This window comes from Salvelinus alpinus, chromosome 24 (genome assembly GCF_045679555.1).
Source record: "Salvelinus alpinus chromosome 24, SLU_Salpinus.1, whole genome shotgun sequence".
Lineage (NCBI taxonomy): Eukaryota > Metazoa > Chordata > Actinopteri > Salmoniformes > Salmonidae > Salvelinus > Salvelinus alpinus.
In genome coordinates this window covers 3,685,668-3,708,765 of record NC_092109.1, presented here as the reverse complement: position 1 = coordinate 3,708,765, position 23,098 = coordinate 3,685,668, and the positions used below count along the sequence as shown (strand labels likewise).

General features: G+C 42.3%; 1 protein-coding gene across 2 annotated transcripts in view; it reads right to left on the bottom strand.

Moving 5' to 3' along the window:
• LOC139552020 (mitogen-activated protein kinase kinase kinase 1-like) overlaps positions 1–23,098 on the bottom strand; it is a 117,970-nt gene that overhangs the window by 55,560 nt on the left and 39,312 nt on the right. For both annotated transcript variants that reach the window (XM_071363354.1, XM_071363355.1), the window contains exons 2-4: positions 5,910–6,060; positions 1,225–1,446; positions 536–736 (exon numbers count right to left, since the gene is read on the bottom strand). In XM_071363354.1, coding sequence (XP_071219455.1) covers positions 536–736; positions 1,225–1,446; positions 5,910–6,060 — 574 coding nt within the window. The remainder of the gene's footprint in view (positions 1–535; positions 737–1,224; positions 1,447–5,909; positions 6,061–23,098) is intronic.

Genomic DNA, 23,098 nt, shown 5'->3' with positions numbered 1-23,098 from the left:
GAAGCTCTTCTTGCTCATAAGAGACGGTAGCAGAAATATTATGTACAAAATAATTTACAAACAATGCAAAAAACAAACAAAATAGCACAGTTGGTTCGGAGCCCGTAAAACAGCAGCCATCCCTACCGGCGCCATTATAACAATGGAATAAAGGGCTTCATTCCAAGTGTCCCTTTAAAAATAAAATCTATTGCTGTAAATGCAATTTGGTAAAAGTTGGGGTCTTGTTGCAGTTTAGCCTCAATCTTGCAAGACAGTTGGAATCTCGCAAACTTGCGTCAGCTAAATCAAACTGACACAAAAGGCCCAATTCCTACTAGCTACTTATACATTTGAAAGAACTGTAAAAGCATAATAGGCAATACGGTGACCTTGTCTTCTGATAGGCTAGGTGGAATTGATGTAATATTGAACACCGATCCAATCATTTTGATTACCTAGCGGGTAGAGGGAGTCGATTTGAAATTGAGCGTGAGACTTTTAATTCTGTCGAATCTTTTTTCATTGGTCTGAGTGGACTGCGAGCACTTCTTACCTGTGGGCCAATGAACACCCTGTATTTGTTGTCAGGGCTGTCTCCTCCAATCAGGAAGGAGTTGGGGCCTATCTGCTGCAGTAGGTAGAGGCGGGCCCTCATGACCTTGTTGACACGGCGACTAGTCTCCTCGGGACTGTAGGGGGAGAATCCGTCTGGGGAGGGCACCCGGCGAGGGGGCGTCACCCTGCCACTCTGAAACTACACAACAACAACAAATCAACAATAACAAAATGACATCAACATTAGATCAAGACCGCCTCAGAGAAAAACTAGTCTTAATCCTCTCCCATTCATAGTTATTGTCTAATAAATAGTCACTTAGGACTTAACAATTCTTCAAACCCAAAGTGAAGAGGGTTAATATCTAATCAATGGTATATTATTATAAAATGTCTTGCATTCTCATGTTTCTTTAAATTACATCATAGTTCATCGTAGTTATTTTATTTTATTTTTTAAATCTATATTATTATCACTGCCTTCTTGGGAAAGAGCTATGAAGTCAAGGTAAGAATTTCCCTGTACTGTTTTACATCTGTTCCATCCTGTGCACGTGGCGAATAAACTTTGAAACTTGAAACTATATGTCCATGCATTCTCAAATACTACGAAGTACGCTTAAACACGTAGCTGATGTTCTCATATGTGTGTGTGTGCATGCCACGTACGTGTGTGTGGCTACTCACTGGCACGGGCGAGGCCCTCTTCCTGTGCACCCCTGGGGACTCAGGCTTCCCGCAGGCCCTGCCAGAAGAGGAGGAGGAGGAGGAAGAGGGTTGTCCGGGGGAGGGGCTGCGGCGGCCACCGCTTTTCTGGGGGGAAGCGTTGGTGAGCGTGTTGGATTCATCCTCGGCCCCCTTGCAACCTGCCTCGCTCCCGTCCGGTCGCAGAGGGACGGGCTTCACCACCTGAGGGGAAGGGAGGGAGAGTGGGATGTCAGTATTTTTTATTTATTTCACCTTTATTTAATTTATTTAACCAGGTAGGCTAGATATGGTTCCCAATCAGAGACAGCTGTTTATCGTTGTCTCTGATTGGGGATCATATTTAGGTAGCCATTTGCCTCGTTTGTGTTGTGGGATCTTGTCTATGTATAGTTGCCTGTCTGCACTAGTCGTATAGCTTCACGTTTCGTTCGTTGGTTTTGTTAAGTGTTTCATTCAGTAAAAGAGAATGTATGCATACCACGCTGCACCTTGGTCTCATCATTACGACGAGCGTGACAATGATAATGCTAATCCATGTCACAAGGATATGTACACAATTCCTGGAAGCTGAAAATGGCCAGTTCTTCCATGGCCTGCATACTCAGACATGTCACCCATTGAGCATGTTTGGGATGCTCTGGATCGACAGCGTGTTCCAGTTCCCGTCAATATACAGCAACTTCGCACAGCCATTAAACAACATTCCACAGGCCACAATCAATAGCCTGATCAACTCTATGTGAAAAAGCAAACAGTGGTCACACCAGATACTGACTGGTTTTCTGATCCACGCTCCTACCTTTTTTGTATGGCATCTGTAGGGCCCAATTAATTTATTTCAATTGACTGATTTCCTTATACGAACTGTAAATCAGTCAAATCTTTCAAATTGCTGCATATTGCGTTTATATTTTTGTTCAGTGTAGTTTTCTCTGTTCATATTAATGAAAGTTCCTGTTCTTTTTCGAAGACTTCTCACAAAAACAAGCGCATGTCTGTGAAATCTGTGAGCACTGAGTGTACCCCAAGCGTTTTATTTTCAAAGCCTTTTACATTGAATTCAGCAATTGTCATACTAATCTTGCTATTTGCGACCCGTGGTAACAACGACCACAAAATGTAAAATCCTCAAAGGTTTTGGTGATAAAACTGCACCGCATCTGTCAACGGAGCTCGTTGCTTATTATCGAATGTATTAGGTTACAAAATACAACTTCTTGGATATAATGTTAATGACATGTCAGAGAAAGATCCCATTGAACAATTCAAAACATGAAGAATCATATTTGTCTCGGTCAAATGTATTTTATAACATAAGTGAAATGTCATTACCAAAACGTGTTTTCACCCACTCTGGGCAGAGAGGGTGGACACCCTACATTGATGGCTAGACTTACTTTTACTTCCTGCGTTGTTCCTTTGGCTACACTCACAATGGCTGCCAGTCCACCCTTTATGGCATCATTGATTTGAACACAGTCAGGAGTGAAAGAGGAGAAAAATGTGCGTCCCCCCCAAAAATGTTGCTATTCGAACGGTTAGTACGGAGACACGCAGTCATTTGGCTGGCCAATTACCGTCATCCAAAATTCCATAACCGTCATGTTTTAAATTCTTATTGTCACGTGCACAAATGCCTTTATTGCACCAAACCCAACACTGCAGTAGTCAATATCAATGTAGCACTAAAAATAACATAAGGTAGAACATAGAAATAAGAAGAACATAAGAACGTATATACAAGGTCAGTTCCAATACCATATTTACAATGTGCAGGGATACTGGAGTGATAGGGGTAGATACAGTGCATTTGGAAAGTATTCAGACCCCTTAACATTTTCCTAAATGTGTTAAGTTACAGCCTTATTATAAAATGTATTAAATAAACAAAAAATCCTCAATCTACACACAATACGCCATAATGGCGAAGCGAAAACAGGTTTAGATTTTTTTGCAAATGTAAAAAGAAGAACAAACACCTTATTTACATAAGTATTCAGACCCTTTGCTATGAGACTCGAACTTGAGCTCAGGTGCATCCAGTTTCCGTTGATCATCCTTCAGATGACCTGTAGTAAATTCAATTGATTGGACATAATTTGGAAAGGCGCACACCTGTCTATTTTTTTTTTTTTTAAGTATTTATTTTACCTTTATTTAACTAGGCAAGTCAGTTAAGAAAAATTCGGATTTTCAATGACACCCTAGGACAGTGGGTTAACAGCCTTGTTCAGGGGCAGAACAACAGATTTTTACCTTGTCAGCTCAGGGATTTGATCTTGCAACCTTTCGGTTACTAGTCCAACGCCCTAACCACTAGGCTACCTGCCGCATCTATACAAGGTCCCACAGTTGACCGTGCATGTCAGAGCAAAAACCAAGCCATGAGGTCAAAGGATTTGTCCAAGAGCTTTGAGACAGGAATGTGTTGCCACACAGATCTGGGGAAGGGCACCAACACATTTATGCAGCATTGAAGGTCCCCAAGAACACAGTTGCCTCATCATTCATAAATGGAAGAAGTTCGTAACCACCAAGACTCTTCCTAGAGCTGGCCGCCCGGCCAAACTGAGCAATCGTCGGAGAAGGGCCTTGGTCAGGGAGGTGACCAAGAACCTGATGGTAACTCTGACAAAGCTCTAGAGTTCCTCTGTGGAGATGGGAGAACCGTCCAGAAGGACAACCATCTCTGCAGCATTCCACCAATCAAGCCTTTATGGTAGAGTGGCCAGATGGAAGCCACTCCTCAGTTAAAGGCACATGACAGCTTGCTTGGAGTTTGCCAAAAGGCACCTAAAGACTCTCAGACCATGAGAAACAAGATTCTCTGGTCTGATGAAACCAAGATCGAACTCTTTGACCTGAATGCCAAGCGTCACGTCTGGAGGAAACCTGGCACCATCCCTACGGTGAAGCATTGTGGTGAGTGGCCCAGCCAGAGCCCAGACTTGTACCCAATCAAACATCTCTGAAGAGACCTGAAAATAGGTGTGCAGCAACACTCCCCATCCAACCTAACAGAGCTTGAGAGAATCTGCAGAGAATAATGGGAGAAACTCCCCAAATACAGGTGTGCCAAGCTGGTAGCCTCATACCCCGAGCTCATACCCCGAGCTGACAAGGTACAAATCTGTCGTTCTGCCCCTGAACAGGCAGTTAACCCACTGTTCCTAGGCCGTCATTGAAAATAAGAATTTGTTCTTAACTGACTTGCCTAGTAAAATAAAGGTAAAAAAAAAAAAAAAAAAAAAAAAAAAAAATATATATAAAATACCCAAAGGTGCTTCAACAAAGTACTGAGCAAAGGGTCTGAATACTTTTTAACTTTTTAATACATTTCCCAAAAATTATAAAAACCTGCTTTTGCTTTGTCATTATGGGGTATTGTGTGTAGATCGATGAGGGAATAAAACAATTTAATACATTTTAGAATAAGGTTGTAACGTTACAAAAAGTGGAAAAAGTTAAGGGGTCAACTTCCAAATGCACTGTATGTATAGGGGTAAGGTGTCAAGGCATCAGGATATATGACAAACAGAGTAGTAACAGTGTAAATTATGATTGTATGTGAATGAGTGAGTGTGTGCGCGCATGTGTGTAGAGTCAGCATAAATGTGTGTGTGTGTATGTTATTTGTGTGTTGGAGTGTCAGTGTGCATAGAGACAGAGCAAAAATATTAATAAAAATACAAGGGTCAACTCCGTGTAGCCATTCTGTTAGCTATTTAGCAGTCTTATGGCTTGGGAATAGAAGCTGTTCAAGAGCCTGTTGGTGTCAGGTTTGATGCACCGGTACCGCTTGCTGTGTGAAAGCAGAGAGAACAGTCTATGGGTTGAATGGCTGAATATGTCTTTCAATATTTTCCAGGCCTTCCTTTCACATCGCCTGATATAGAGGTCCTGGATGGCAGGGAGCTCGGCACCAGTGATGTACTGGGCTGTCCGCACCACCCAAAACCAACTGATCAGGCCTACCACCCTTGTGTCATCAGCAAACTTGATGATGGTGTTGGAGTCGTGCTTGGCCACGCAGCCGTGGGTGAACAGGGAGTACAGGAGGGGACTAAGCACACACACTGTGGGCCCGCCGTGTTGAGGGTCAGCATGGTGGAGGTGGTGTTGCCAACCCTCACCAATTGGGCTCGGCCAGTCATGAAGTCCAGGATCCAGTGGCAGAGGGAGGAGTTCAGTCCCAGGGTCCTAAGCTTGGTGATGAGCTTGGAGGGGACAATGGTGTTGAACGCTGAGCTGGAGTCAATTAACAGCATTCTCACATAGGTCTTTTTTTAAATCTAGGTGGAGGAGTGCAGTTTGGAGTGCAATTGAGATTGTGTCGTCTATGGATCTGTTGGGGCAGTAAATTGTGTAAATTACAGTGAAAATGCCTGCCAACATTTCTTGCGCATGCTCTGAGAACGCTCCCTGGAATACCATCCAGCACTGCGGCCTTGCGAGTGTTGCGATCACCCAGTCCTCTATGTCGGCGGGGGCCCTCATGCACGGTAAGTTGTTGTCATTGTCGAAGCGTGCATAAAATGCATTGAGTTGGTCTGAAAAAGAGGTATCGTTGGGCAGATCATGGCCCTGTGTGTGTGTGTATATGTGCGTGTGAGTGTGTCTGCATGATCGCGCATGTGTTTGTGTGTCAGGTTACAGCAGCTCACCACAGGGCCCCTCCTACTGCGTCTCTCCAGCCATTCGTGCTTCCAGGTGGGCATGCAGGTGGCTTTGAGCTTCTCCCGGATCATCCTCTCCTCAGGGCGGTCCTCAATCTTCTGCAGGCCTCGCAGGGTGTCTTTACTCTCCATGTCGCGACTACACAAAAACCACAGAGAAAGCATAGTTAGACAACACACTCTACAGAGTGGGCTTAATGTGCTAGTGTATGGATGTGGTTGGGTGAACCATGCTAGCATGATGAGTAACCTTGTCTAAGACCTGAAAACTTGGAGCTTGGGAAGCTGACACATGTTGTGACTAAAGAGCCCGCAGAGAGAGCAGAGGAAGAGAACTCTACAGAGTATGAGTAGCCTTGTCTAAGACATGAAGATTTGCGTTAGCTCCCTGAGCTAATACCTAGGCTTTAGCTCAAAAGGCTACCAAAGGGAGAGGGAGTAGAGTAAGATAATACGTAGTCTTGCCATGCTACACGTCCAAGTCTCATTCACAGGGTTCGTATAGACAGTGGCAAGTGAAATTCAATAACTTTTTCAGGAACTAAAATGTATTTTCAAGGACCATCCATTTGTAATCATTACTATTATGCAATTGTTTCTAGTCACCACCAGATGGCAGTATATCGCCACAAACTCATGAAAAAAAACTATTCATCACTACCTTACAAGTTCTACTCAATAATACATGCTTGACTACTTATTCACTACATACATGATTGGTAAGTCAGTACTGATGATGTTGACTGATTTCCTTATATGAACTAACTCAGTGAAATCTTTTACATTGTTGCATGTTTATATTGATGTTCAGTGTACATAATAATATGAAATTGTCTTTAATGGCTATTATAATAAATGGTGTCCAGGTCAGGATAACCAAAATATTTCTTTATTAAAGACTATCAGAAAGAATGTTGGTACTTATTTATTTTGATTCAAAGCCATGAATGAGTGAGTCACTCAGCGTTATGTCGGTGCCGAGGCCATATGACTGCGCCATCAACTTGATTATTTAGCAGACATCACTTGCTTATATTCAGTCAACACATACATCTTAAGAATATCATGGAATATAATTCAACGTTTTTGTTTCTCTTAGAATAAAAACCTTAGTGTAACAACAGTTTTAGTAAGTAATACTGACGAGTAGAAACCCCAAAATATATTTTTTTCAGGGTGTGCGCGTGCAGGACAGAGGAATAGCAATTCTTACACTATTGTTACAAATTCAATTACCTTCTTCATCCTCATCATTCAGTTCACTGAAATTTTATTTTGAAGTCGTGCACAATTATCAGTTTCTATTTTGTTTATGTTGCCCATTTATTGTCAGATACAGACACATCAGCGCCTTGGGACTCAAAAGAGTAATCAGTGCTCTACCTCCCCCTTGTAGTGATCTGGAGCAATGAAGCAGTGACGCAGGGTGCCGTACTAAACCACAAATTACCTCTAAATGCCGCAGCATAATCTCAAAACTTTTAGTTGAGCCACCACTGTAACTGATGGGATACACGAGCTAAATTCCTTGCCCAATGACGACAGGTTTATCATAAATTCAAAATGGACTGGTGTTCCAACAACGAGCTGCAGTTTTGGAATAATTGTGTACTGTCTATTTTCCGCTTAGGCCACTTTGTGAACTGTTATTATTATATACATATTTATTTATTTAACTAGGTAAGTCAGTTAAGAACAAATTCTTATTTACAATGACGGCCTACCCCGGCCAAACCCTAACGACACTGGGCCAATCGTGCGCTGCCCTATGGGACTCCCAATCACGGCCGGTTGTGATACAGCCTGGAATAGAACCAGGATCTGTAGTGACGCCTCTAGCACTGAGATGCAGTGCCTTAGACTGCTGCACCACTCGGGAGCCTTTGCATTTAGGATTGGTTAGCCTAGGCTATAACACCCCTAAACATAGACAGGTTCCACACTGAAAACACACAAAAACATTAGTTTGATGAAGACAAAAAGCTAATTTTAAATCAGAATCATTAAGCCTAGGCCTACTCACCAAACCAGATGTTGTGGCCATAATTCATCACCATGCAGTGTTCAATGTGGAATTCTTCATCCATTTTAAAAATTCAAAAGAACAGGCAGAATAAACTAAATCCAACGTCTGCATATCGAAAAGACAGTCTTTCAACTCGCCAAATTGAGCCCAGTTTCAAATGATGACTCTTTTGAGAATAACTGTTCCAGACGTGATATGCGCATCACTTCGCAGTAGCAACTTTTTTCAATTAGAAAAATATTCTGTTCAATTTTATCTTACATCATGTTTTTTTTTACTATAAAATTGGTGTCTTGACTGTGATACGGGTTCCACGATATAATATAACGGTTTCAATAAATTAATCTTAAAAGTGTCACATTCTACACACAATACCACATAATGTTAGAGTGGAATTATGTTTTCAGAAACATTTACAAATAAATAAACAAAAAGCTGAAATGTTTTGAGTCAACGAGATTGTAAATTTACGAGTAAAGTTGTGGGGCTTGCTAAACCTCAAATTATTTTTGTGGTAGTGGAAAAAGTTGAAGTAGTTTCACTATTATATTATTTGAATAGTGGAATCTTTTCGAATGCCCATCGATAGTCAGTTGTTTTGGTCAGTTGTTTTGGTCAGCTGTTGTGGTCAGTAGTAGTGGTTAGTAGTTGTGTGGTTCAGTAGTTGTGTGGTCAGGAGTTTTATCTTTGTGGCCAGAAGTTAGTGGTCACCAGTGGTCAGTAGTGTGAATAAGTAGTTGTGTGGTTCTGGTCAGTAGTTGTGTGGTTGTGAGCAGTAATTGTGGTCAGTAGTTGTGGCCAGGTGATTGTGGTCAGTAGTTGTGGTGGTTAGATGTGTGGTCAGTAGTTGTGTGGTCAGAAGTTGTGTGGTTGTGGTCACTTGATGTGGTAGGCAGTTGTGTGGTTATGGTCAGAAGTTCTGTGGCTGCGGTCAGTAGTTGTCTGTAGGGTTGCCAACTCTCCCGTATTAGCCGGGATGTCCTTTATATTGGGCTAAATTGGTTTGTCCCATACGGGACCTCCCCTGTCCCGTATATTCATCCAATCACAGTATAGCGTAAACGCGGCCATTCCTGTAAGTCATTTCTGTTGTTGTTCGGTCGGGTTTGGCATATCAAGGAAATATGGATAAACCTGCAAAAAGGAAAAGACTGGGCAGCTACAACAAACAATGGCAAGGAAAAAAGACGTGGGGTCATCCCGTCAGTGGTGACTGACGAAAACCCTCTGTACTTTATGCCGTCGGGAATTCTCATTTGGCCATGGAGGGGAGAATGACCTAACTCAGCATGTATCCACAGAAATGCACAAGGCCACACTGGCTAAAGGTGCTACTGTAGCAATATTGGTCTTCGTGACGTCTACTGTGGAAAATTACAAAATCGCGGCAAGTGAAGCCTCTTTTCCTTTTTGCATTTGAAAAGTTTTTTTTGTTGTTGTAAAGGTTCAAATTTTGAATACTTTGAGAATTTATTTTTGAGGTTTATTCACATACGTTTACATAATGTTACAATTTTAGTAAAGCTATAGACTAAATGGAATATAAAAATGTTCTGCCTTTCCAATTGAAAAATAATATGAATATACACTGTCCCTTATTTGGTAGTGAGAAAGTTGGCAACCCTAGTTGTGTGGTCAGTTATTGTGTGGTTGTGGTCAGTAGTTGTGGTCAGTAGTTTTGTTCAGTGGTTGTGATCAGTAGTTGTGTGGTTGTGGTCAGTAGTTGAGTGGTTAGTAGTTGTGTGGTCAGTAGTTCTGTTCAGTGGTTGTGATCAGTCGTTTTGTAGTCAGTAGTTTTGTGGTCAATAGTTTTGTGGTTCAGTAGTGGTTCAGTAGTTTTGTGGTTGTGGTCAGTAATTGTGGGGTCAGTAAATATGTGGTTGTGGTCAGTAATTGAGTGGTTCTGTAGTTGTGTGGTCAGTAGGTGTGGTCAGAAGTTGTGTGCAGTGGTTGTGATCAGTAGCTGTGTGGTTGTGGTCAGTAATTTTGATCAGTTATATTGGTCAGTAATTGTGGTCAGTAGTCGTAGCCAGTAGGTGGTCAGTAGTTATGGTGATTAGATGTGTGGTCAGTAGTTGTGTGGTTGTAGTCAGTAGTTGTGTGGTTGTGGTCTGGGCTGTGTGGTCAGTAGTTGTGTGGTAAATATTTGTGTGGTTGTGGTCAGTAGTTCAGTGGTTGTGGTTAGTAGTTGTGGTCAGGACTTGTGGTCAGTAGTTATGTGTTCAGCTATGAAGACGTTCTCTCTCTACGAGTCAAGCGCTGCTAGGCAACAGTAGCCTTGGCAACACTGCTCCCTTATGGATAAAGCTAGTGTGAAAACATGCTAACAACAAACGTTTTTCTTTAAACTAAATAAATACTGCACTCTGACCCACAAAACATCTTTGCTAGATTCATGCGTGGAAAGGAAAGTAAACTTCAAACCGTGATGTAGTTTTATTGGAATTTTAGGCTGTTGGTAAGTAATGAATCTGTTAGCTTCTGACATGACTTACTACATTTAGAAAGAGAGCAATTGATGGGTTACAAAAACAGCTAGTTCTATTGATAAGTAGACACTATTCTTAATATTTCTTCAGTTTTCAAAAGTACAGAAGTAGAGAAAGATTTCATACCCTCTGTTTTTGTCTGACTTGTTGGGGGAGTGGTCAAAACAGCAGTTGTTTGCAAAAAAAGTCAAAAATATTGATGTGGTTACTAAAACAGCTGTATTGTTAGACCATAGCGGTAATAGAAGAGATGTACAGCACCAGTCAAAAGTTTTAGAACACCTACTCATTCAAGTGGTTTTCTTCATTTTTACATTGTAGAATAAGAGTGAAGATATCGAAACTATGAAATAGCACATATGTAATCATGTTGTAACAGTGACTGTACGTACATACCCCAATCAGAAGCCATGGATTACAGGCAACAATCACACTGAGCTAAAGGGTAAAGCTGCCGCATTCAAAGAGCGGGAAGCTTATAAGAAATCCCACTATGCCCTCCTGCGAACCATCAAACAGGCAAAGCATCAATACAGGATTAAGATCGAATCGTACTACACCGGCTCCGACGCTCGTCGGATTGGCAGGGCTTGCAAACTATTACAGACTACAAAGGGAAGCACAGCCGAGAGCTGCCCAGTGACACAAGCCTACCAGACGAGCTAAATAACTTCTATGCTCGCTTCGAGGCTAGTAACACTGAAACATGCATGAGAGCATCAGCTGTTCCAGATGACTGTGTGATCACACTTTCCGCAGCCGATATGAGTAAGACCTTTAAACAGGTCAACATTCACAAGGCCGCTGGGCCAGACGGAACAGGACGTGTACTCCAAGCATGCGCTGACCAACTGGCAAGTGTCTTCTCTGACATTTTCAACCTCTCCCCTGTCTGAGTCTGTAATACCAACATGTTTCAAGCAGGTTACATGAGTCCCTGTGCACAAGAACACTAAGGTAACCTGCCTAAATAACTACCGACCTGTAGCACTCACGTCTGTAGCCATGAAATGCTTTGAAAGGCTGGTCATGGCTCACATCAACACCATTATCCCAGAAACCCTAGACCCACTCCAATTTGCATACCGCACCAACATGATCCACAGATGATGCAATCTCTATTGCACTCCACACTGCCCTTTCCCACCTGGACAAAAGGAACACCTATGTGAGAATGCTATTCATTGACTACAGCTCAGCGTTCAACACCATAGTGCCCACGAAGCTCACCACTAAGCTAAGGACCCTGGGACTAAACACCTCCCTCTGCAACTGGATCCTGGACTTCCTGACGGGCCACCCCCAGGTGGTAAGGGTAGGTAAGAACACATCTGCCACGCTGATCCTCAACAAGGGGGCCCCTTAGGGGTGGCTGCTCAGTCCCCTCCTGTACTCCCTCTTCACTCATGACTGCATGGCCAGGCACAACTCCAACACCATCATTAAGTTTGCTGACAACACAACAGTGATAGGCCTGATCACCGACAACGATGAGAAAGCCTATAGGGAGGAGGTCAGAGACCTGACCGTGTGGTGCAAGGACAACAACCTCTCCCTCAACGTGATCAAGACAAAGGAGATGATTGTGGACAACAGGAAAAAGGAGGACTGAGCACGCCCCCATTCTCATCGGCGGGGCTGTAGTGGAGCAGGTTGAGAGCTTCAAGTTCCTTGGCATCCACATCACTAACAACGACAAAACATATTCCCCCTCAGGAGACTGAAAAGATTTGACATGGGTCCTCAGATCCTCAAAAAGTTTTACAGCTGCACCATCGAGCATCCTGACGGGTTGCATCATGGCAACTGCTCGGCCTCTGACCGCAAGGCACTACAGAGGGTCGTGCGTACGGCCCAGTACATCACTGGGGCCAAGTTTCCTGCCATCCAGGACCTCTATACCAGGCGGTGTCAGAGGAAGGCCCAAAAAATTGTCAAAGACTCCAGCCACCCTAGTCATAGACTGTTCTCTCTGCTACCGCACAACAAGCGGTACCGGAGTGCCAAGTCTAGGTCCATGAAGCTTCTTAACAGCTTCTACCTCCAAGCAATAAGACTCCTGAACATCTAATAAAATGGCTACCCAGACTTTTGCATTGCCCCCCCCTTTTTACACTGCTGCTACTCTCTGTTATTATCTATGCATAGCCACTTTAATAACTCTACCTACATGTACATAATGTACCGGTACTCCCTGTATATAGCCCCACTATTGTTATTTAGTGCTGCTTTTTTATAATATAATTATTTGCTATTCTTATCTATTACTTTTTTGTTGTTGTATTTTCTTAAAACTGCATTGTTTGTTAAGGGCTTGTAAGTAAACATTTCACTGTAAGGTCTACTGTTGTATTCGGCGCATGTGACAACAAATTTTTTATTTGATTTAACAATGGTTGAGAGAATGCCAAGTGTGTGCAAAGCTGTCGTCAAGGCAAAGGGTGGCTACTTTGAAGAATCTCAAATTGTAAATATATTTGTTTAACACGTTTTTGGTTCCTACATGATTCCACATGTGTTATTTCATAGTTTTGATGTCTTCACTATTATTCTACAATGTAGAAAATAGTAAAATAAAGAAAAACCCTTGAATGAGTAGGTGTGTCCAAACTAGAGGTCGACCGATTAATCGGAATGGTATTTTTGGGCGCCGATTTGCCTATTTTATTTTATTTATAGATTTTTTTACACCTTTTTAATCTTTATTTAACTAGGGAAGTCAGTTAAGAACACATTCTTATTTTCAATGACGGCCTAGGAACGTTCTGCCTCGTTCAGGGGCAGAATGACAGATTTTTAACCTTGTCAGCTCGGGGGATCCAATCTTGCAACGTTACAGTTAACTAGTCTAACACCTGATTACATTGCACTCCACGAAGAGCCTGCCTGTTAGCGAATGCAGTAAGCTAAGGTAAGTTGCTAGCTAGCATTAAACTTATCTTATAAAAAACAATCAATCAATGACTGTCATTGCTCCAATGTGTACTTAACCATAAACATCAATGCCTTTCTTAAAATCAATACACAAGTATATATTTTTAAACCTGAATATTTAGCTAAAATAAATCCAGGTTAGTAGGCAATATTAACCAGGTTAAATTGTGTAATTTCTCTTGCGTTCATTGCACCCAGTCAGGGTATATGCAACAGTTTGGGCCGCCTGGCTCTTTGCGAACTAATTTGCCAGAATTTTACGTAATTATGACAACATTGAAGGTTGTACAATGTAACAGGAATATTTAGACTCATGGATGCCACCCGTTAGATAAAATACGGAACGGAATAAACGTTTTGTTTTCGAGGTGATAGTTTCCGGATTAGTCAAAGGTACAGTGGGGAGAACAAGTATTTGATACACTGACGATTTTGCAGGTTTTCCTACTTACAAAGCATGTAGAGGTCTGTAATTTTTATCATAGGTACACTTCAACTGTGAGAGACGGAATCTAAAACAAAAATCCAGAAAATCACATTGTTTGATTTTTAAGTAATTAATTTGCATTTTATTGCATGACATAAGTATTTGATCACCTACCAACCAGTAAGAATTCCGGCTCTCACAGACCTGTTCGTTTTTCTTTAAGAAACCCTCCTGTTCTCCACTCAATACCTGTATTAACTGCACCTGTTTGAACTCATTAGCTGTATAAAAGACACCTGTCCACACACTCAATCAAACAGACTCCAACCTCTCCACAATGGCCAAGATCAGAGAGCTGTGTAAGGACATCAGGGATAAAATTGCAGACCTGCACAAGGCTGGGATGGGCTACAGGACAATAGGCAAGCAGCTTGGTGAGAAGGCAACAACTGTTGGCGCAATTATTCGAAAATGGAAGAAGTTGAAGATGACGGTCAATCACCCTCGGTCTGGGGCTCCATGCAAGATCTCACCTCGTGGGGCATCAATGATCATGAGGAAGGTGAGGGATCAGCCCAGAACTACACGGCAGGACCTGGTCAATGACCTGAAGAGAGCTGGGACCACAGTCTCAAAGAAAACCATTAGTAACACACTACGCCATCATGGATTAAAATCCTGCAGCGCACGCAAGGTCCCCCTGCTCAAGCCAGCGCATGTCCAGGCCCATCTGAAGTTTGCCAATGACCATCTGGATGATCCAGAGGAGGAATGGGAGAAGGTCATGTGGTCTGATGAGACAAAAATAGAGCTTTTTGGTCTAAACTCCACTCGCCATGTTTGGAGGAAGAAGAAGGATGAGTACAACCCCAAGAACACCATCCCAACCGTGAAGCATGGAGGTGGAAACATCATTCTTTGGGGATGCTTTTCTGCAAAGGGGACAGGATGACTGCACCGTATTGAGGGGAGGATGGATGGGGCCATGTATCGCGAGATCTTGGCCAACAACCTCCTTCCCTCAGTAAGAGCATTGAAGATGGGTCGTGGCTGGATCTTCCAGCATGACAACGACCCGAAACACACAGCCAGGGCAACTAAGGAGTGGCTCCGTAAGAAGCATCTCAAGGTCCTGGAGTGGCCTAGCCAGTCTCCAGACCTGAACCCAATAGAAAATCTTTGGAGGGAGCTGAAAGTCTGTATTGCCCAGCGACAGCCCCGAAACCTGAAGGATCTGGAGAAGGTCTGTATGGAGGAGTGGGCCAAAATCCCTGCTGCAGTGTGTGCAAACCTGGTCAAGAACTACAGGAAACGTATGATCTCTGTAATTGCAAACAAAGGTTTCTGTACCAAATATTTAAGTTCTGCTTTTCTGATGTATCAAATACTTATGTCATGCAATAAAATGCAAATTAATTACTTAAAAATCATACAATGTGATTTTCTGGAATTTTGTTTTAGATTCCGCCTCTCACAGTTGAAGTGTACCTATGATAAAAATTACAGACCTCTACATGCTTTGTAAGTAGGAAAACCTGCAAAATCGGCAGTGTATCAAATACTTGTTCTCCCCACTGTATATGGTTTACAGAGAAATAGTTGACGCGTTATAATTCCTGTAATAATTTGCGGCTGTACTTGAAAGGGGTTCCTTCGTTATTTTACCGTTCATGTCTTCCATAGAGAATGTCTTGATCTACTTCAAATAAGGTCTGTGTTTCGTGCAGGCTTAAACCGCCTCGACGTTTTGATACCCGTGTAAATCTCACTAGGATAAGGTAACGTTTGTCAACATATTTTCATAAATCCACTCTACAAAAAAAAATGATCTTCACTTATATTTAGCCAATATTGATCAGAGTTACCTTGTCCTATGGATATCTACACAGTTATAAAATTGGCACGGTGGTGTAAGCCTACATGAATCTAAAAATATCCTATGGAATAAATGAAGGAACCGCTTTTCAGATTTTGCTAGGTGTCATGGGAATTGTGACTGCACTTTGGTTGTCAATTCCTACCATGCCCATTATTAAAATAGTATTTCCTGCATATAGAAATTTAAGTTTTTGTTTTAAACATTCATCACAGGTAACTTAAACTCTATTTTTATTCAAACAGTTGAGAGTATTTGTCTCCTAAGCAGACTATTCAGTATCATTGTCACTTCAGAGCTGTGTGTGTGTGTATTTATGTATTATATTAAGTGAAAATAAAAGTGTTCATTGTTCATTCAGTATTGTTGCAATTGTCATTATTACAAAAATATGTGTGTGTATGATATATATATATTAAAATATAATAATAAATCGGTATCGCCTTTTTTTGTCCTCCAATAATCGGTATCGGTATCGGCGTTGAAAAATCCTAATCGGTCGACCTCTAGTCCAAACTATTGACTGGTACTGTAGACCAACATGTCATACCCTCTAACCTTTTGTCTAAGTTATAAAAAAAGTGGTCAAAGTATCTGATTTGTGTCAAAAGTTGTATTATTGTATTTACAGTGAATGGAAGTTGGAAGTGATGATGTCGCAATGGGGCCTTTAGAAAGTTGAAGAAATCCCATACAAGGGGATGGAGGACAATAAAAAAAAAATTAAGTATAAAATACATCAAAAAGTTGTATACAAGCAACTCAATGTCATTCTCTGAGGCTGACTGGAACATATTCCAGTCCGGGTGATCAAAACAATCATGGAGCGTGGCTTCCGATTGATCAGACCAGTGTTGAATGGTTCTCGGCACTGGTACATCCTGTTTGATTTTCTGCCTATGAGCCGGGACGAGCAAGATGGCATCGTGGTCGGATTTGCCGAAGGGAGGGCGGGGGAGGGCTTTGTGTGCATCGTGGAAGTTAGAGTAGCAGTGGTCGAGGGTATCAGCCCTACGTGTCGTGCAATCAGTATGCTGATCAAATTTAGGTAACATTTACTGTATCTCAAATTTGCTTTGTTAATATCCCCAGCTACAATGATCGCAGCCTCCGGGTATATAGTTTCCAGTTTACATAGAGACCAGTAAAGCTCCTTGAGGACCGTCTTGGTGTTCACTTGAGGGGGGGGATGTGCACAGCTGTCACTAATGGCCGTTAGAAAGGCAGTTATTTGATTGTAAGGAATTCTAGGTCGGGTGAGCAGAAGGACTTGAGTTCCTGTGTGTTGTTATGATTACACCATGGGTTGTTAATCATAAAGCATAGACCCCCGCCCTTCCTCTTCCCAGAGAGGTGTTTATCTCTGTTGGCGCGATGCATGGAGAAGCCCTGTGGCTGGACCGATTCAGACAACATATCCCGAGAGAGCCATGTTTCTGTGAAACAGAGAATGTTACAATCTCTGATGTTTCTCTGGAAGGCAACCCTTGCTCGAATTTCATCTACCTTGTTGTCAAGAGACTGGACATTGACGAGTAGTATACTCGAGAGCGGTGAGCGATGTGCCCGTTTACGAAGCCTGACCAGAAGACCGCTCTGTTTGCCCCTTCTGTGTCGCCGTTGTTTTCGGTCAACTGCTGGGATTAGATCTATGTCCTGGGTGGTGGTCTGAAGAGAGGATCTGCTTCAGGAAAGTCTTATTCCTGGTCGTAATGTTGGTAAAATGATTTTGCTCTTGTATCCAATAGTTCTTCCCAGCTGTATGTAATAAGACTTAAGATTTCCTGGGGTAACAATGTAAGAAATAATACATAAAAAAAACAAAATACTGCATAGTTTCCTAAGAACGCGAAGCGAGGCAACCATCTTTGTCGGCGCCATTTTAATATTTTGCATTGTAGATATGTGGTAGTGGAGTATGGGCCCGAGGACACACACTTAATGTGTTGTGAATTCTGTAATCAATGTATTGTAATGTTTTTTAAATTGTATAACTGGCTTAACTTTGCCGGACCCCAGGAAGAGTAGCTGCTCCCTAACCAAAACGAAAAGGCACCGTGAGACCCAACCCGTTGCTGACAGCAGTGAGATAACGGACGGAGTGAGAAAATCACAGCGCCGATTACAGAAATGATTGCAGTTGATATGCAGCCATTGTCAACAGTAGAGGGTGTCTGCTTCAATGTCCTAATGAAATATCTAGAACCACACTAAAAGATGCCATGTCGAAAAAATGTCACGGCCCAGATGGAGAAATTGTACAATGATTGCTCTGCAAATACAAAGTGTGAGCTCTCAAACACCATACGTGGTGTTAACAACAGATTGATGGACGTCTATGAACACGCTGTCATACATCACTGCAGCGAGCCGTCACATTGATGAGAAGTGGGACATGAAGTCCCTTGTACTGACAACATGGAGGAGAGGCACACAGCAGAGAAGCTAAAATGGCATTAACTACTGCGGAGTGGGTGGGGGACAGCAGTAAGATGAGCGCCGTATGGTAGGTAGCCAGGACTACTGTAGATTGAACTGCATTGCCCCTTAACGGTCATACGCAGAACCATATCTGAATTCACGTAATTTTAGGATTTGTTCCTATCGTTTAAGCAGAGAGAATAAAAATGCTGCTTAAACGTTAAGAAAATGTTTACATTTGTCACATCCCTAACACAAACTTCTCCCTAGGATCCAAACTTGATGCAATACAAGAACCTTCTGATTCCGCCATCTTGCCCAAACAGAACAAGAGCATTCGGAGGCCTATATGGGCCTTATAAACTCTGGGGGCTCCACTTGTATTATGTTAACTCATGTATACTTCCCAATACAACCCCAGAGCAAACAAATCCTCCTCCTACCCCTGACCAGTCTGTGTTTAAGGCTGTCGGGTTGGAGTGCTTCAGAACAAATATTCCGCCTCACACAGGAGGATGTTATGATAAGGAGCCACAGCAGTCTGAGCCCGTTAGATTTACAGTACATCATACAAATGGGAACTGACAGTATTGTTCGCTGCACTCCCGATGCTGCTCTGTGAATGAGCGTCCCCCTTGGACCCCTTTCAGGGTCAAACACTTTGCCTTAAAAAAAAACTAGTTGCCCCACAAACCTCTCTGGTCAGGCCTCGGAGTGCTGTGGTCAGGTCAGTTCACTGCTCCACAACAACAAACTTGGGAGTCTTTTTCCATTGGCTCGACTTGGAGGTGTGGACTGGTCCCTCATTGGTCAAAAGTGCATGACGCTTGCTCAAATCAAAAGATAAAGTTCACAAACCGTTTCCACAAACCCTTTTCACTTCTTCAAATGTAAATTCTCAATTTCATATGAACCATAGAAAAGGTTTAAAAAAGGACAACAAAGCCCCTAGAGCTACTAACTCCTTGAACAAACAAAAGGCCTGTCACGATCGTCTTTATGTGGAAGAGTGGACCAAGGCGCAGCGTGATACGAATACATCTTCCTTTTTATTGAGAGAAGATGAACACGAAACGAAACACTTTTACAAACGAACAAAAAACGACCGTGAAGCTACAAAAACGAAAGTGCAGACACAAGCTACTAACGTTTAGACATAGACAATTACCCACAACCTGCCTAATGCCTATGGCTGCCTTAAATATGGCTCCCAATCAGAAACAACGATAGACAGCTGTCTCTGATTGAGAACCACTCAGGCAACCATAGACTTACCTAAACACCTACACTGAACACAACCCCATAAACTCTACCAAAACCCCCTAGACAATACAAACACCCTCGACTAGACAAAAACACACAAACATCCCCCATGTCACACCCTGACCTAACTAAAATAATAAAGAAAACAAAGATAACTAAGGCCAGGGCGTGACAAGGCCATTGGTGACCATTCAAGACCTCCCACTTGGGAAAATTACAATCTCATGAGAAAAAAAATACCACATCTAGCCGAAACATCAAAAGTCTCTCACAAAACTGTTATCGTTGGTTGTTGGGCCGATGATTAAAATCTGAGGGTAAAAATCTTATATCAATTATATCAGCCTTTCCTCTGAGAGGGAAAATCGCTCCATTGGATACCGTTGTTGGCCGGATCTCACTGCAATGGCACCATATTCCCTGTATAGTGCACTACTTTTGAACAGGGCTGGTCAAAAGTAGTGCACTATCAAGGGAATAGGGTGTCATTTGGGACGCATCCCCTTCACTTAATGAGTGGACTGAACGACCCGGCGAGGTGGATCCCTCATCCTGAAAGGAACTCACCCAGTGGGCTAAGCTTCGGCCCCACATGTCCGTGGGGAGTCACACGCAGACCAGGGCCAGCTGCGGCCACTAGTCATCTTTAATTTACATTCTGATCAATGGCTCTACCCCCTTTGGCCTTTTCTGTTAGTCGACTGAATAGGGGGCTCGACTTGACATGGCAAAAAATTGCTGTTGGTTCGACAATAACAAGTGGTTGGTTGGGGGCCAGGAAGTCTTCCTGTTCTGAGATTTGAAGAGTCATTTGAAGTGGAAGATATTGCAACAAGTGGACTGGGGTTTAAGGGGCGGCAGGTAGCCTAATGGTTAGAGGTTAGAGCGTTGGGCCAGTAACCGAAAGGTTACTGGATTGAATCCATGGGCTGACAAGGTAAAAATCTGTCATTCTGCCCCTGAACAAGGCAGTTAAGCCACTGTTCCCCAGTAGACCGTCATTGTAAATAAGAATTTGTTCTTAACTGACTTGCCTAGTTAAATAAAGGTTCAATAAAATAAATAAATAAATATGGGGCTAACGTTTATGTGAGGTTGATTGTTTGTAATTGTTAGTGAAATTGCTTCAAGGATCAGAGTCAGATGTACTCGTGGATACCATATTTATGTCTCTGCGTCCAGTATGCAGGAAGTTAGAGGTAGTTTCGCGAGCCAATGCTATATAGTGTTAGCACAATGACGAATCCATAGGAACAGCTATCAAGCAAGCTGTTCCCAAAAACTTCCAGTCATTGCGCAAACGCTAGAATGCAACTTCCATCAAACTGCAAATAGAGAAATAACAATGGTATCCACAAGTTCATCTGACTCTGGGAAAGTAGATAAAGGGCTAAATCCAGAACTATCCTTTTAATATTTGGGCTTAAGGCCCGCACAGACTGTACGATTTTAGCTATGCTATGCCATGTCGGACATCTTGGCTCATTCAGTGTGATGTGTGACAGGGTCTAGGTCTGCCGCTTAAGCTTTTCACGCTTGAGTTCCAAATATCTTTAACAGTCGCCACAGTGTGAGTATTTATATGTGCGTGATGATGTCAGAATGCATTCACTGTTCCAAAACGTGATCGTTACGTAACTGGACCGTTAACCTATAGATAATTAGCAGGGCAGCGCAGGCTGTTTCAACTTGTCAATTTCAAATTATTTTCAAACAATTTTTATTTTCCAACATCAGTTTGAATTGAGGTGTGTTCCGCCTCCTCATTAACTCACATAAGAATTAACCCATTTCACCTTTGCGGTATATTTATTTTTGATGCTTTACTGAGCCAGTCATCAATCACTTCCCCAGTGCGCATCTCTAGTCAGACAAACTTTTTCCCGACTCGCACATTTTCTGGCTGGCACCCGCATTGCCTTTTTTGTTGTTTTGCCTTAATTATCGTTTTCATTACAAATAATAACTTTGGACGTGCGTTCCTATCAAAGTAAGTGCCATATTTTCTGTATATTGTGTTGTCGTTTCTACAACAGCATACCGTATGTATGAAGCAAAATGTATTTACTGTTCTAACCACGTTTTCTAGTACTGGTGTAACGGTCGTCATAGTCGTTCTCCTCCTCAGACGAGGAGGAGCATGGATCGGACCAAGACGCAGGAGTGGAAAGTGGTCATTATTTAATGAACGTAAACTGAACACTTACAAATACAAAAACAACAAACGTGACCAAACCGAAAACAGTCCCGTGTGGCACGAACACTGACACGAGATACAAACACCCACAAAACACACGTGAAACCCAGGCTGCCTAAGTATGATTCTCAATCAGGGACAACGATTGACAGCTGCCTCTGATTGAGAATCATACCCGGCCGAACACAAACATCCCAACATAGAAAATCACACATAGACAAACCCACCCAACTCACGCCCTGACCAACTAAATAAATACAAGACAAAAGAAAACAGGTCAGGAACGTGACAACTGGTCACAAATCATGCATTCCAATTTTTTTTTAAATGTAAACTGCATTGTTGGTTAGGGGCTCGTAAGTAAGCATTTCACCTGTTGCATTCGGCGCATGTGACTAATACGATTTGGTTTGATTTGAATTCTTGCATAAATTGCAATGGACACACACAGTACCAGTCAAAAGTTTGGACACACCTACTCATTCAAGGGTTTACCGTTGTTTTTTATTATTTTCTACATTGTAGAATAGTGAAGATATCAAAACTATGAAATAACACATATGGAATCATATCTATATCCACGGTAAAATGAGTCCTATAATCGACATAACCTGAAAGGCCGCTCAGCAAGGAAGAAGCCACTGCTCCAAAACCGCCATAAAAATGCCAGACTACGGTTTGCAACTGCACATGGGGACAAAGATCGTACTTTTTGGAGAAATGTACTCTAGTCTGATGAAACAAAAATAGAACTGTTTGGCCAAAATGACCATCGTTATGTTTGGTGGAAAAAGGGGGAGGCTTGCAAGCCGAAGAACACCATCCCAACCGTGAAGCACGGGGGTGGCAGCATCATGTTGTGGGGGTGTTTTGCTGCAGGAGGGACTGGTGCTGCAGTGATGCATCTTGCACTGAGATGCAGTGTACACAGAGAGCTAACATTAATAATATGCATGTCAATCTCTCCTGGCTCAAAGTGGAGGTGAGATTGACTTCATCACTGCTTGTATTTATGAGAGGTATGTTGAATGCACCGAGCTGTCTATTTGAACGACTGCCGCACAGCTCGGACACCCATTCATACGCCATAAGACATGCCACAAGAGGTCTCTTCACAGTCCCCAAGTGAAGTCCCCAGAACAGACTATGGAAGGCGCACAGTACTAAATAGTCATGTAACTGTTTTCCACATCAGGTGAATCATGCAAGCAGTAAAATTAGATTTTTAAAAAGACAAGAAAACACCTTATGGAACAGTGGGGACTGTGAAGCAACACAAACATAGGCACAGACACATATATACACACACACACACGTACACATGGATTTTGTATTGTATACAGTTGAAGTCAGAAGTTTACATACACTTCGGTTGGAGTCATTAAAACTTGTTTTTCAACCACTCCACAAGTGACTTGTTAACAAACTATAGTTTTGGCAAGTCGGTTAGGACATCTACTTTGTGCATGACACAAGTCATTTTTCCAACAATTGTTTACAGACAGATTATTTCACTTATAATTCACTGTATCACAATTCCAGTG